The sequence below is a fragment of the Anabrus simplex genome, chromosome 3 (assembly GCF_040414725.1).
Source record: "Anabrus simplex isolate iqAnaSimp1 chromosome 3, ASM4041472v1, whole genome shotgun sequence".
Classification (NCBI taxonomy): Eukaryota; Metazoa; Arthropoda; class Insecta; order Orthoptera; family Tettigoniidae; genus Anabrus; species Anabrus simplex.
The window spans coordinates 261,271,836-261,288,209 of NC_090267.1; the positions used below are offsets into that span (position 1 = coordinate 261,271,836).

The following is a 16,374-nucleotide window of genomic DNA, read 5'->3' on the forward strand; positions in this document are numbered from 1 at the left end:
CAGATCCTTGTACATCTAACCATTTACTCACACATCAGTGGTATGCATGTATACCGAAATGGGATAATATTGGACCACTCCTGGGTGCTTAACATTTTTTTGGCAGGCAGTGTATTTCATGATTTTTTATAAAACTATGACCAATTTTCATTTTAAGTAGAGTGATCGAGCATGCACTTAGTGTTGGACTCTTCTTGACTTTGTCTTTTTAAAACTTTGTAATGATAATATTATTCTCTGTCCTCTCTTTAGTTACAAATATACCAATGAAAATACTTCTGTTATAAATACAGCTGAGCTCCATATGAAAGCTTGTCGAGACATTGAATTCAGTGATGATGGGAGTACTCTGTTTTCATCATCAAAGGATCTATCCATCGTTTCATATGATGTGGAGAAAGACAAGTTCAAGAATGTTTATGAAAATGCTCATGAGTAAGTATAGTTCATTTTTAGTAGTTTTAGGTGCTTAGGTAGTAAAATGTTCTTGTGATTACGCTTCCCTCTCTTCCTTTGGGTAGAAGGAGAAACACAAAGGAGAAAAGGGTAGAAACATAAGTATGCTGAAGGAGAAAGGCTCTCTCCTTTTCATTCTCAGTTCACTTTCTGTTTCTTCTCAAGCCTTCATCAAAACTATTTCTGCTGAAGGAAGGCTGAAGTAGCCATACTTGTTGTGAGAAATATGGAATGAGGAAAATGCTTTATAACCATTGGTAAAGGAAATACTTATAGTCAGTTTAATGATATGATTATTGACTATGTTCTAGAACTTCATAACTGCCTAGAAAGCTGTCGTCAGCTATCCATACTATCCAGTATGGAGGTTTTATCCTCCCCCAGTCGCAAGTTTCGGGTCGTGGCGAGGTGATGCATGGCTCCTGGGAGAGTAGTTCTTAGCGGCCCAACCCAATCACAAGTTTCGGGGCGTGGCGAGGTGATGAATGGCTACTGGAAGAGTAGTTCCTAGTGACCCCCCTCCAGATACCGGGCGCCCTCTGGAGTATATAGCCTTGCCTTCGGTACGTCAGGGTTCTGCCGAAGGTGGACCTTTTATATCCCGGGTACTCGTGGGACATGTATGGTTTTTGAGTTTGATTTTGGTTTTAATTCTTCGAAGGCTGCAGGCCTTAAAACTGCGTCTTTAAATTGTACCGCAAAGAAACGTAAACGCTTCAACAGAGCCGATGATTTGTTCAATAGGGAAACGTTTGAGGAAAATCTGCCTCGATTCCTGGTTGCCTTCATATTCGATGGACAGAGCTTCCTTCCAGAAAATCCGTTTCTAATCAGTAATGCTGTGGAGGATATTGTTAGTGGAGAGGTTGATGAGATGCGGAAGCTACGAGACGGCTCCGTACTTATCAAGACTAATACGGTTGTACAGAGTAAGAGGTTACTGGAAGCTGCAATGTTCGGACCAGTGCCTGTTAAGGTGGAAAAGCACAAGTCCCTGAACTCCATTAAAGGAGTCATCTTTCACAGGGACTTAGTCAAAGCCTCTGATGATGATCTCATCCGAAGCCTTGCACGTCGGGGAGTTTCCGACGTCAAGAGGCTCAAGAGGCGTGTCTGAGCTAATCTTCACGACACAGGTGCTTTTATACTCACCTTTGACAAACAGACACTGCCCGAACGAATCAAAGTTTCAATGTATACGCTGACAGTTCGACCGTATATTCCAGCACCTATGCGCTGTTGCAACTGCCAACAGTTTGGTCACACATCACCGCGCTGCCAAGGCTCAGCAACTTGTGGGGAATGTGGAAAAGGGGCACATACCGGTGTAGAATGCACACAACCACCCGTGTGTGTAAACTGCACAGGTGAGCATGCCCCGCGATCCAAGAATTGTCCTATATTCAAGGAAGAAAAGAAGATCCAGGAGATTAAGACACTGGATAAACTATCTTATCCAGATGCTCGGAGGAAATTTAAATCAATGGCCCCTCCGGAATTCTCCGTCTCCTTTGCTGAGAAGGCAGCGAAAGTACCAATAACACCAACAAGTTTTGTAGCAACTGCTCCGGAGAAACCATCAACTAGCAAGCAGACAGTTCCTCACAGCACCAGTAACCAAGAAAAGAGAGAACAAATCCCAACAAAAGCATCGGTAAGCAAGTTATTGCCAAAAAATTCTGGAAAGAGCACTTCTCAGACACCTTCAGCTGGAAAGTCCTCTACTTCAAGTGCGGGGGGAACGACTTCCCTGAATATGGCTGGAAAACCTTCTTCCAGCCTTCCTACCAAAGCACAGGTCAAGAAGGAGGAGAAAGGGAAGCCACAGTGCTCCCCTAAGAAGTTGGAGAAGAAGTCTTCTCCAACCCCATCGGGGGTCACAGGATCCCCGAAGAAGACCGGCAACCAATCTGCCGATTCTCCTTCAAAGAATAAGGAAACGGCGGGTAAAAACGTGAGGCCCCGACGGTCTCATGTTCGATCCCTTTCTGGGGAACTCAGTTCTCCCAGGAAGAAGGCCCACCGTTCAAAATCTGAGAGCACGCCATCAACGGAGGGCTCAGCCTCCAAGTCACCCCCAGCTGGGGACATAATGGAGGCTGAAGCCATTATTATTGTAGATGGTGACGATGACATAACGGACACCGACAGAGATGGCGGAAATTGGCAGGTAGCTGATAGAAAGAAGGGCAAGCAATTGTCCTAATTTCCTAACGCTACCTATCCACACAATGGCACTATTGCAGTGGAACTGCAGTAGTTATCACTGTCGCCTAGCTGAGTTACATCAATTGATATCCGTCTATGCGGCCTCCATAATCTGTCTACAGGAATCTCGTTTGAGACCTGGACACGACATGACTATGAGAGGATATCGTCTTTATTGCAAAGATAGATTAACTGTGGATGGCGCGGCAACTGGGGGCATTTGTACCCTAGTTCGCTAGTGCCAGTAACGTGTGCAACGTGTACTTTCCACCGGACTACGATCTTGAAACGCATGCACTACAAGATTTGATCGCTCAGTTGCCTCCTCCTTTCCTCATGCTGGGAGATGTGAACGCCCGTAACACACTATGGGGTTCTCCGTCTTCCTGTGCTAGGGGGAGGATGCTCGAGCGACTGATCAATCTGTTTGATCTTTGCGTGCTTAATACAGGGGAACCGACACACTTCAGCAGCGCACATGGCACATTCTCACACCTGGATGTCACGTTGTGCAGCCGTGCGCTAGTTCCCCAGCTATGATTGCAAGTACACGATGACCTCCGTGACAGTGACTACTTCCCAATAATTCTATCTATCTTGAATCAAAGACAGTCCAAAGTACCCAAGCGCTGGTTACTTCGGCGGGCAAACTGGCCAGATTTTTCAAAACGCGCAGTGATGGCCGATGATATGTTGGAGTCTGTTGACGACCACGTCTCTTCCATTACTACGGAAATTTTGGCTGCTGCAGAGGAAACAATTCCTTCCTCGTCCAGTATTCGTCGCCGGAAACAGGTCCCATGGTGGACGGACGAAATTGCAGCAGCAATACGTGATCGCCGATGGGCTTTTAAGCATTATCGTCGGAATTCTACGATGGCCAATCATATCACATTTAAGCGTCTGCGTGCGAAGGCCCGTGTTTTGATTCGAGAAAGTAAGAAAGCTACGTGGGAAAAGTATGTGTCTTCTATGACGGCACATACTCTGTCATCACAAGTGTGGACGAAACTCCGCCGTATTGTCGGTGTACAGAATGTGCCCTCAGTACCCGGAATCTCCATTAATGGAGATATAGTTACGAATCCTTCTGTCATTGCTGACCACATCGCGTCACATTTTGCAGATACGTCCAGCTCTGTGAGATACGACCCTGCATTTCTTCAAATTAAGTGCGAAGCAGAGGCACACCATCTCTCTTTCGCCTCCAGTGCTTCGCATCCCTACAACGTGCCCTTCACGGAGTGATTGTTGCGAAGTGCACTCGCGCTATGCAAGAATACGGCACCTGGACCGGACAAAATCCATAATCAGATGCTTAAGCATTTGAGTGGAGTGACAGATGTCTCAAGGATATCCTCACCCTATTCAACAGAATATGGAGTGAGGGAGTATTTCCATCTCAATGGCGTGTGGGAATTGTGATATCAATTCCCAAGCCAGGTAAAGATCCAAAACTCCTGGATAGTTATAGGCCAATATGCCTTACAAATGGCCTCTGTAAGCTATTTGAAAGGAATGGTTAACCAGCGTCTTGTGTGGGCCATGGAAAAGGAAGGTCTCTTGTCTAACTACCAGTGTGGTTTTCGCTCTCATCGGTCTGCCACTGATCATCTGGTCAGACTGGAGAGCGCCATTCAGGAGGCCTTTCTCCGGAAGGAACACCTAGTCGCTATGTTTTTTGACCTGGAGAAAGCTTACGACACTACCTGGCGATATGGGATTCTCTCAACACTACACCAGTGGGGATTTCGGGGAAATTTGCCAACTTTTATTGAGAACTTCATGTCCCTCCGTCTCTTTCGAGTCCGAGTAGGGAATGCATTTTCTCGGCATCAAAATCTACGCTGAGCCTTTTGGACAGTATTCACCATAGTGGAGTAAGGCTGGCAACGGGAGCTTTCCGTACTAGCCCCATTCCCAGCTTATTCGCTGAAGCGGGAGTTCCACCTTTGCGGATAAGGAGGCAGCAGTTACTTCTCACGTACGCTGCCAAAATTCTTGAAATGCCATTACATCCAAGCTATCAATGCATTCTTCGTACCCAATACCACCAGAGGCGCCAAGACCGGCTGAATGCCACACAGCTGGTTGGGTTTCGGATTGATAGCTTGTGTCATGATTTGAATATCAATATCGGTGGTTATCTTGAACAAACGCTTAGCGAGGTACCTCCGTGGTTGGTTCCGCGACCGGATGTACGTCTAGATCTGCTCCGTGGACCCAAGGTGAACACGGATTCCTCCGTTTATCGGAGGTATTTCCAGAACTTCGTTCACCAATATCCAGCTGCGAAACTTATCTTCACGGATGGTTCTAAAATCGGAGATAATGTTGGTTGCTCTTTCGTCATTGATGATATGAGCACGAAGATCTCGCTCCCTAAAGCATGTAGTATGTATACTGCAGAGCTTTATGCCATCTTAGAAGCTCTGCAGTTTGCATTGTGTGACGAAAGAAGCCACTTTCTTATGTGTACCGATTCGTTAAGCTCTCTGCAGTCTATTGAATCCTGTTTCTCGCAACACCCACTGGTACAGCAGATACATGACCTTCTAGCCAGGTTATGGGATGCTGGCACCAGAATCACTTTCGCGTGGCTTCCAAGCCACGTTGGGATTGCGGGAAACGAACTTGCGGATGAAGCTGCAGAGGAAGCTGTACTTTTACCTCTAAGACCAGTCAATGTACCTGCTAAGGATATTTGTTCTCAGCTACGTCGAACCATCTTGGCGTTCTGGGAATCGGAGTGGCTAGATATCCGAACTCCCAACAAGCTGAGAACAAATAAGAAGACAACTACCGTGTGGCGGTCCTCTTTCTGACCTTCACAGAGAGAGGCCATAGTACTATGCAGGCTGAGGATAGGCCATTTACGATCCACGCACTCTTATCTCCTAAAGAGGGAAGACCCCCCAGTGTGTTCTTGTGGTGCCGACTTCACCGTGACCCACATCCTCACAGAGTGCGCCGATCTCTCTGGCCTAAGACGGAGCCTCGGCCTGCAGGAAACACTCGAACGCATACTAGCCGATGACGCAACTACTGCTGATCTCGTCATCCGCTTTATGTGTGACAGTGGACTTATCAAGGGTATATAAATTACAAGTGCACTGTTACTCGGGGAACGTACGTTCCCTTTTGATACGTTAGTAATCCTTTCGGCCTAGTTCTATAATTGTTTTTTGTTTTATTTTGTACTGCGTTTCCAAATTCCTTTGTTGAATAAATAATTTTGTTTTATATTTCAAATTTCTTTTCCACTTATTTGTTCAGAGAGGATGATTACCTCGTTGTACTTCCTCTTAAAAATCACCACCACCACTGAAAGTTGCTAGAAAGGTTTTAGATTTTGGCCTGAGTTTTTGACTCTTCGGGGTACACCGAGACGCTCCGACTCGTCTCTTGCATAATGTCTAGTCTCCCCCAGAATCCGCACGAGACTCGTGCGCCGTGGCGTTCACGACGAGGGATTTATCCGAAGATTTACCCCCTGGGGTATGTTTCTTGAAATGTTGTGCCATCATGCTTTTTGACTTGACTTTGCTTTGGATGGGTACCCATCCTTTTACAACTAGGGTTGTTAGCCCTATAGGTTACCTCAAGATGTTTTCTGGCTTCTGGTCATTTACCAGTCTTCGCCGTAACCCTGGCAAGGGACCAGTTTTTTTTCACGGTGGTATTTTATTTCCCTACTACACTCTGACTCTGCTGGCGGCAGAGCCAGCTAGCTTCCCCAATTCCAATGGGACGCGCCCGATGGAGGTAACCGGTAAATCCCCACACGGGATTATTATTATTGTTATTATTATTATTATTATTATTATTATTATTATTATTATTATTATTATTATTATTATTATTATTATTATTATTATAACCGCTTCAGGTGACATGACACAAGAACAAGGATATTAAGATTTGGACACATTAAATTAAATAAAACACACACCATTAATATTCCAGAAACAGCGTAGAGAAATAAATACCAGGTTTACCAACACGACAACTACAGTATAAGAAAGGAAATGGGGAACAGCCTGAAAACCCTACAAGGTCCATGAGAAGATTGTGCGTTGCGGTGAAACAGAAATCAACGGTAATCCCTTTATGAACACTTAGTTTTATTGAATTAATGAAAGAAGATTCAGGTACAAAACAAATTAACTAGCAAAACAACCAAAATAAACGAAAACGGGTTCCATAAATTGTTCCATAAAGAAAAAACACAAGGTTCATATCATTAACATTTAGATCAAAGACAGTTATATATTCCAAATGTATGTGCTGCCGCACATCCATTGCGAAAGACGTTTCTACCTTGCTCTCTTCTTGAAGCAGTATTTAACCTCAATACAAGCATATCTTGTTACAATTGTGTACAATAAATCGTGACAGTCAGTTATCGGAATTACTGACGATGGCCATTTGAAATTACTTTAAAGAAAATTAAATCAATGTGAAAATTATACAGTTTACCAAGGGCTAATCCCCTATAACAAAACAAAATTAAGAAAGGGGCGTGTTGAAACATTTACTAAGAGACCCATAGTTGCAAGAATAAAAAAAATATTAAACAGAGGCCAATTAAGTTGCTGCCTTTTCTAAAGCACTTAAGTAAAAGGTGCATAGTTTCAACTGGTATACATTAAATTGAAACTGAACTACCGGAGACAACCCCATGTGAAATTAAAACCTTACATATTACTTCCTTAAACCAGCGTTACATTTTCATTTAATTAGAATATTCAAAACAAGAAAAGGGAATTGCCTCCGAAGATAAAATAGGTATAACTATCTGAACGGGCTAAGTCATTTTGAAGTTAAAAATTGTTGAATACAAAATACCGCGGGCAAACTCCGGTGCACGAATTAAAAAGAACATTTAAAGTTAAAATCCAAAAACAGGAACAGTGCTCACCCTGAGGGCCGGTAATCCCATCGCGGGACAGACGGAGAAGACCTCTGCTGACTTCGCCGGTCAGATATTAATGACGACGGAAACAAGAGTGGCTCTGGCCAAATCGCCATGAGCTGGAAATGGGGCAATCAGGAGATAAACAATTAGGGCATGGGAGTACACTCGCAGTTCTCACATTCACCAATAAGAAAGTTTGTTATTCTAACCTATCACAGAGCTTATCGAGAATATTCATTCTGATGAACCAGAGACTTACAGGAAACTACTGGAAAAATACCCCTAGAAATGACATGTGGCAGTACACCCTGCCTCACAAGTTACCTACCTCATTAAAACATTCTGTTACACAATACAAAATCTCTTCAAACAAACACATAATTCACCGTAACCATTTTAAAATCAAAATTACCATACGTATTTTTTTCTACAATAAATCAAAAATAATATTTTAAACAGCATAGTAAACTTTAAGTCCGATGTCCATCTTATACGCGTAATTTCTTCAAGTTACATAAATAATTTTCTTCTTTTAATCAAATACCACAAACACAGGTCCAATTATTATTATTATTATTATTATTATTATTATTATTATTATTATTATTATTATTATTAAATGAAAATCCCCAACCTGTTTCCAGTCATTCGTCTGGGTCAGAAATGGAATGAATGAAGCCCCTATCTGACAGTCCGAGCTCGATAGCTGCAGTCGCTTAAGTGCGGCCAGTGTCCGGTATTCGAGAGATTGTGGGTTCGAAACCCACTGTCGGCAGCCCTAAATATGGTTTTCCGTGGTTTCCGATTTTCACAGCAGATAATTGCTGGGGCTGTACCTTAATTAAAGCCACGGCCGCTTTCTTCCTACTCCCAGTCACTTCCTGTTCCATCGTTGTGTTGGTGCAACGTTAAGCATATTGTTAATTGTTGAGGATAGGAATCGTACCGACTGCTGGAGCCTGTTGCACTCTCCTGGGGTAATAATTAATGCCTGACAGATGAAATGAAATGATATTGGAGTGTTTTGCCAGAATGAATGATGACAGGGAAAACCAGAGTACCCGGAGAAAAATCTGTCCCGCCTCTGCTTTGTCCAGCACAAATCTCACATGGAGTGATCGGGATTTGAACCATGGACCCCAGCGGTGGGAGGCCGGTGCGCTGTCGCCTGAGCCACGCAGGCAGGCTTTGCATTATTATTATTATTATTATTATTATTATTATTATTATTATTATTATTATTATTATTAACTAGCTGATGTACCCGTGCTTCACTACAGGATTCTCAGAAAGACTGTCTTTGTGGTTTTCTAACTGAAGTCAGCATAGGTCATTACAAAAACATCAGGAGGAATGTAGCGATTAAAAGCAATGTTATAATATAAAATACTTGACCAAATTAAACCCCCCACATTTTCTCACTTTAATGAACAGTACTACAGTGCTGATCTGACAGTACATTGTCCCAGTGCTAGAATGACAAGGACGCACATAGCCGTGAACACACCTCTGCCAAAATCTATGCAAGTGTGCACACTGCTCATTCCAGTCAGTGCCACAGAGTAGGGATTGAATAGCTCGAATGCTATGATGATCCAGTGTGTTAATACCAGTAGTATCAGAAAGTTTATGAACCAGAGGAATTGCATGCTAAAGAAGAAAGTTATGTAAATCCCGAGCTATAGTCGTCCCCATGTAAGGACGTACCCTAAGGGTGCAACCTTACCCTTTCTCCCCTGTAATATTAAAGTATTGATTTATAGTAACTTTTCTTGCTGTTGGGTCTTTTTCAGTGTCGGTAACCATACAGTTTAGGGACCCTACTTGCCGATACAACGTCTTACATTTACCGTTAATCTGGCACGTTGGCAACGTTCAATCACTGTTCTAGCGTGAATTGCGTGTTGCCACCGCATTGGTGTTAAAGTCACTAATGATACATTTGCGAGAATATTTAAAGCATATTTTCTTTTTCTGTGGGATTGTAAATCTATTTGGCTAATACCAGGTAAGTAGAATTGTGGCATGTTCGGATAATTCATTTAATAACATAGTTTGTGTGAAATGATGAGCACAACATTTTATTAATTACGTTCCTATTTCGTACCATACTTATACGAACAGAATTCGATTGTGATGTCTAAGAAGAAAGAAAAATCTGCAAGAACTCCTCCGAAAAGGAAAGCAACGTTACGTCCTTTACTAACATCAGGTCAAGAAATGCTTGTACATTGCTACGAGCAATTGAAACACGAACTATGACGAAGAAGGTAACAGTTGCAGTGATACGAAGCTAATGGCAAGAGTTTTATTATTAACTGGGGTAAGTGTTCGTTTTTATCTTGTTTCTATGATAAGTTTCTGACATAATGACAATCAGTTCAAATGGAGCAGTATTTCATTCTGAACCTAACCTAACCTAATCATGTAGGCCTATACCATGTCTTGTGTCTACTTCGATACGGTTTGTAGACCTAACCTTTGTGTATTCCTGTTGACTTACGGTATATGTGTATGTAATATATTTTTGTGTGTGTATTCTTACAGGGTAGTGGTGAATATATATGTTATATATTATATTTTATTTAAAAATCTTAGGATAATTTATCTTCATCACGTGTCTTTGGTTTCAAATGTGCATTTCTCTTTCAGGGTCACCCACATACTCCTGAAATAAACCACACAAATCTGGACATGATGTTCAAGGAGTAATTCGTCGACCTGTGTCTGAGGGAGGAAGACTGGTTATTGTTCATGCTGGAACGAAAGATGGAGGAAGACTGGTTATTGTTCATGCTGGAACGAAAGATGGCTTTGTACCTGGTATGTTCTTACTTTATTTTACTTCATTTTATTATAGTGAGGTGATCTCTCTTTACATAGTTATGAGGGTATTTAGGGTTTGTAGTACGGATGTAAAGGGGGAGGGCATGTAAGTCTCTGAAAAGACCCCAACTTGAGTACAGTTCCTGTGTATGAGACCCTCACTAGGATTACTTGATTTGAGAACTGGAAAAGTTCAAAAGAAAGAAGCACGATTTGTTGTGGGTGATTTCTGACAAAAGAGTAGCGTTACAAAAATTTTGTCGAGTTTGGGCTGGGAAGACTTGGGTGAAAGGAGACGAGTTGCTGGACTAAGTGGTGTGTTCCGAGCTGTCGGTGGAGAGGTGGTGTGGAATGACATTGGTAGACGAATACGTTTCAGTGGTATTTTAAAAGTAGGTAAGATCACAGTACAATTATAAAGTTGAGGATGAAAAGTGGGGCAATTTTTTTTTTTTTTTTAAAGAAGGGAGTTAGGGATTGGAGTAATTTACCAAGGGAGATTTCAATAAATTTCCAAATTCTTTGCAATTATTGAAGAAAAGACTAGGCCTATCCTTGAAACTACATCTTCCACCTGGGCGACTGTCCTAAGTGCAGATGAGTGGTGCCCGATTGATTGAAATTGACTGGCACGAGATCGGTAGTGGCATTATAACTTACCGCTCATTGGGTTCTGTACGTGGTTTTTGATTTTGACTTCTCCACTGTCAAGGGATCTCTTGGTTATTAAAAAGACTAGCAGGTATTCACTTTAGGCCAATGATTAACCTTAGAGAGGTACTTCAATCAAAACTTCCCCAGTGTATTTTCATATAATATTACTGGATATTTGTATCAGTAAATTACTTGTATTGCAGGCCTATTTATTATGTTTATTCTGCATTCGACAATCTCCACCTGAATCAGTGCTTGATACCTGACTGTTGAACACCTTCCAAGCTTCTTATTTCTTACTGCCTGATATAGGTTCAGTGTTCGCAGCAATTACATTTGTTCTAAGGTATTGAAATGGGTGTTTATACTTATATCTTTAATGCAAGTGATCGTGGACTTCTAATCCAGATATAGGCCTACTAATGGAAATACATTCATGAGAGATGTTAGGATAAAGTAGTGTAAGTAGTAATTCATTGACTTCATCATCAGGTGACTTTGCTACACAGTAGTTGGTTTCACTTAAAATCAGAGATCTTTTTGTATCATTCAACAGAAATCAAATTTTTTATCATTTAATAGGCCTATCCTTGAAAAGGGGTGATCTCATATTTTTAGGGAATAGGCCTACTTTTTTTTAGAAGAAATAACTTCATACTAAAACTTAAAATTCTTACAGGTGCTGATTTGATATTTGCTACAAACTTGAAGAGAAATCAAGATTATGCTACAAAAGATGAGCTGCAAAGGTTGTGTAATATGAATCAAAGTCACTTAAAGAGGTACAGAAGCACCTAAACATGTTTACATTCATGTTGTTGACTTTCATGTAGGCCTATGCATAACAATATTTCTCTGTTTCTTTAAAACCAGGTACATTGTTGACGAGATGCTGCACAGTGAAGGCCATACTGTCCTACAACTTCCTCCATACCACTCATTTTTCAATGCCTTTGAATTTGCATGGTCTGTGGCAAAACAGTATTATAACAAAACAGTGGCTTCAAGACCTGGTCACGGATTGGACAGAGCTACAGCTGTGTGGAAATGTTATTTATTGGATATAGGCAAGTGGAGTTTATAACATACTTGTCAGGTGGTGATACTTCAATATATCCTATAGGTGACAGCAGAGATGTGGAGAAATGAAGTGAAACACACTGAGAAGAAGATTGTCGAGTCGGCCAACTAACTCGGTCATCTTTGAAAATGTCTTTTTCTATCAGCAGAGGCTTTTTTTAAATCGTCATATTTTGTATAGGCTACGCGAGATGTACAGTAGCCCACTGGTTTTCTGATTAAACATCATTTATTTAAGCTATTGCATCAGTCTACTTACATACTCACTGTCCACGTATACCGGTAACCTGGTGATTCGATTATTGAAGCATTGTGCAATGATGCGACATACAAACTGTGACAATTTCGAGTGGTCATGAGCATAACTCATAGTCATAGGGTAGGCCAAATAATAATGTTATTGGCTTTATGTCCCACTAACAACTTTTATGGTTTTTTTGAGATGTCGACGTGCTGGAATTTAGTCCTGCAGGAGCTCTTTTATGTGCCAGTAAATCTACTGACACGAGGCTGAGCACCTTCAAATGCCATCGCGCTGAGCTCTGCCCTGCCAAGTTGGGTTCAGAAGGCCAGCGCCTCAACCGTCTGAGCCACTCAGCCAGGCGTGGAGGCTAGAGAGCTGAGTTTAAGTAATTGTCGAACGTCAACTAGTTATGAAAATACTGATTGATTAAACTAATACGGTAATTAGAATAACCTAATTGCCTACCTACTTACAAACTAGGTACTTTGGAATTATGTTCTGACTATCTTTTTAACACTGGAAATAAATCCATCTGTTATTTAAAACTCCCTGTAAGAAGAGGACAGTGAATGCGAGTGGGTATTATTTTCAAATGAGCTGAGCTCGAGAGTCCATTGTAGCATATGATTTTTTCAGTGTACCATGACTCTGTATGTATTGCTTCAGAGGAAGTTTGGCTCCCCGCCAATGTCCAGTGTACCGATAATGAACCGCGTGTGTGTTGTGTCTCACTGATCCGTGACTGCGTACGATTCTTTCAGTGTGCCATGATTCACTGTGTCTCCCTGCAACGGAACCTCGGCTCCCCGCCAGTGTCCATTGTGCCGATAAGGAGCCGTGTGTGTCGTGTGGCTCACTGAGCAGTGATTGTGCATGATTTGTGTGCCGTGAGCTTGCCGTTCCTGTGAATCGATTCGCTCGGACACTTGAATGAATCGATACACTGCTTCGAATCATGCACTCAGTAGCCAACACTAGTACAGGTACATAGTACATTACCATTAAGACAGATAGCATTGCAAAGTAATTCATCTTTATCATAATAATAATAATAATAATAATAATAATAATAATAATAATAATCGTATGGCCTCAGTTACCGTGTGTAGACATTTCAAGTTGACGCCATCTGGCTGTCTGCTCGTCAATTTTGACGTTCTGTTTTATTCTATGCCCACTAGATGGCAGACCGAGTAAACCGAAACTCTCTTGGGCGTCTATGGCAGAGATTTAATTAATTTTGTCGGGTAAACACCAAATGTGTTGCCAGAGATCTTTTACATGCCGATATCGTACGGCATGGAGTGTCGAATGGACTTTTTTCCGCCCTTCAAAAATCCGACTACCTCTGCCGGGTTTGAACCCACTATCTTGGGATCCGGAGGCCGTCACTCTACCACTGATCCACAGAGGCAGCTGTCTTTACCATGAAATACATCGTCAACATAGATTAGTGAGGTTGGACATCCTGCCCGTCATCATTCATGAGTCGCTGTTGAACATACTGTACTTGTCAAAACTAGTAAGTTTCTATTTTACACAATAATAGTGAAATGTTGATGAAGACGACATACACCCAGCTCCCGTGCCAGAGAAATTAACCAACGGTGGTTCAAATTCGTGACCCTGTCGGGAATCGAACCCGCATCCTGTGACCAAAGGCCAGCACGCTAACCATTTAGCCATGGGGCCGGACAGGAATAGTGAAAAACCACGTTCACTGCAGCTATTGTTGACTGGATATTTCTTCTCTTTAAAGAACAATGAGTACCACGAATTAATATCCCGTTTTGTTGATTCCTGTAAACTTTGTATGTACGGTGTTGGTTCGCCAGTTCCTAGCGTATCTACTGAATGAAAACTTTGTAGATCAATGGATTCAGTTTTATGTTTATTGCCTTCAGTCGTCACGGCAGTGCTTTCGATGACAACAGTCGCTCGAGTACAATTCCTGTCGAACCTAACCTAACCCTGCGACAATCAGTGGTTTTCGGTGGATCACAACCTAACCGGTCATTTTAATTTGTTTTCGGTGGATCACAACCAAACCTGTCCCTATCAGTGGTTTTCGAAAGAATACAGTGGTTTTGTCACAAGCCAATACAGACTCTTGAATCAATGTGTGAAAATGGGAAAGTGCAGAAAACCCTCTTCAGGAATGCCAATCTCAAAGTCCATAGTCTTTTTAGCGTTGTCACACAGCTGAAATGTCACTTTAGAGGTAATTGTAAAAAGTCTTGTATATAGGCTCTACAGATACATAGTACATTACCAATTCCATCTCGATAGCTATGAGACGCACACTGCATAGCGGTTTCGCTCTATAGATAAATCATATTATAGTGAAAAAAATTTGTTTAAAAAAAAATCTGTCTGACATGAAGGTCCAGAAGGAAAATACTTTCATTGGAATTCTTATTTATGTGTTCACCACCCTAGTAGATTTAAATAAACCTTATAAATGCTTCGTAAGACCCATTCTCGAATATAGATCTGCATGCTGGGATGCGTACAGGATGGATGGGTTTAATAAATTCCCTAGAGAAAGTTCAAAGAAGAGCGATGCGTTTCGTAACTGGGAATAGGAGGAATACCATTAATTGGGAAAGTCTTGAATCTAGAAGAACTAGAGCTCGCCTGTGTGGTCTCTATAAGAGCTATACGGAAAGGGCTGCTTGGAGTTGTATTAGGAATAGGTTGGAACCTCCCGCATACTTATCGAGAAATTATCATAAGCATAAAAACCAGCATACGGATGTGGGCAAGTTTTCTTTCGTCAACAGGACCGTAAGGGATTGGAATAAATTACCTGCAGCAGTCTTTGATAGATTCCCTTCTGGTATCAAGTCATTTAAGAAGACCATTAGTGTTTGTGTAAAGTGAAAAGTAAAAGTTGTAAATTATGGGCACTGAATTTGTGATTTTGTGCTTGGATTCGATTGTGAAACTGGGAGGTTTTTTCTTGTGGTATTCTCTTTCCAGGAAATTGCTTGCTGTACTCATGTTTTTGTAATTGTTGTTGTTCTTGGTTAATTAACAATGTTTTTAACTTTATTTTATTATCACTTGTAACGTTAAGCTAGTAGTAAGCTCAATCGATAGTTTTGTAAGCCATAGTGTCAAGTATTGGAAATAATTAAATTGTGTATGAAACTGTACATGATGCTGGATTTAGAATGACTAGTAGTATTTCTTGTAATATTTTTTATGGAATTCCTTTTTGTACCGGTACTTGAGTTGTTGTAGTTGTTCGGTAGTATGTTTTAACTTTATCATCACTTGTAGTGTTAAGCTAGTAGCAAGTTCAATCTGTAGTATTGTAATTTGTAGTGTTAAGTACTGGAAATACTTAAGTTGTGTGCAAATATGTATATAATGACACTGGATTTAGAAAGTTAAATTACTAGTATTTCTTGCTTGTTGTAATGTTGTTGTTGTAGGGTAATTACAGTTTAACTTCACTTTATTATCACTTATAATGTTAAGCTAGTAGTAAGATCAACCTATAATATTGTAAGCTATATTGTTAAGCACTATAAATACTTAAGTTGTGTGTGAATTTGTATATGATGTTGCTCGATTTAGAATATTAAACCAGCAGTAATGCTTGTAATATTTTCCTTCCATATATCTGCTTCTTGTACTCTTGTTCTTTGTTTGTTTGTTTGTTTGTTTGTTGTTGTTGGGTAATTATGTTAACTTTACTTTATTATTACATTACTGTAAGTGACCGTTGCCACCGGGATATTTCCCATTTGCAATTTATTATTATTAATAATAATAATAATAATAATAATAATAATAATAATAATAATAATAATAATAATAATAATAATGAGTGACAGGGGTTTAACGTAATTTGGAAGGAAAGTTTTGCGTATGATAAATGAGTACCAGGTTAACTACTGGGGGGGCAAGGGTGGTCATGCGTAGAGCTAACCACTCCACCCCACCAAGTGCCAACGTTATGGATAGTGGAAGCCTTCAC

General features: G+C 41.0%; 1 protein-coding gene across 3 annotated transcripts in view; it reads left to right on the forward strand.

Moving 5' to 3' along the window:
• LOC136866214 (WD repeat-containing protein 55 homolog) overlaps positions 1-16,374 on the forward strand; it is a 129,512-nt gene that overhangs the window by 72,992 nt on the left and 40,146 nt on the right. For all 3 annotated transcript variants that reach the window (XM_067142994.2, XM_068226652.1, XM_067142995.2), the window contains one exon: positions 253-435. In XM_067142994.2, coding sequence (XP_066999095.1) covers positions 253-435 — 183 coding nt within the window. The remainder of the gene's footprint in view (positions 1-252; positions 436-16,374) is intronic.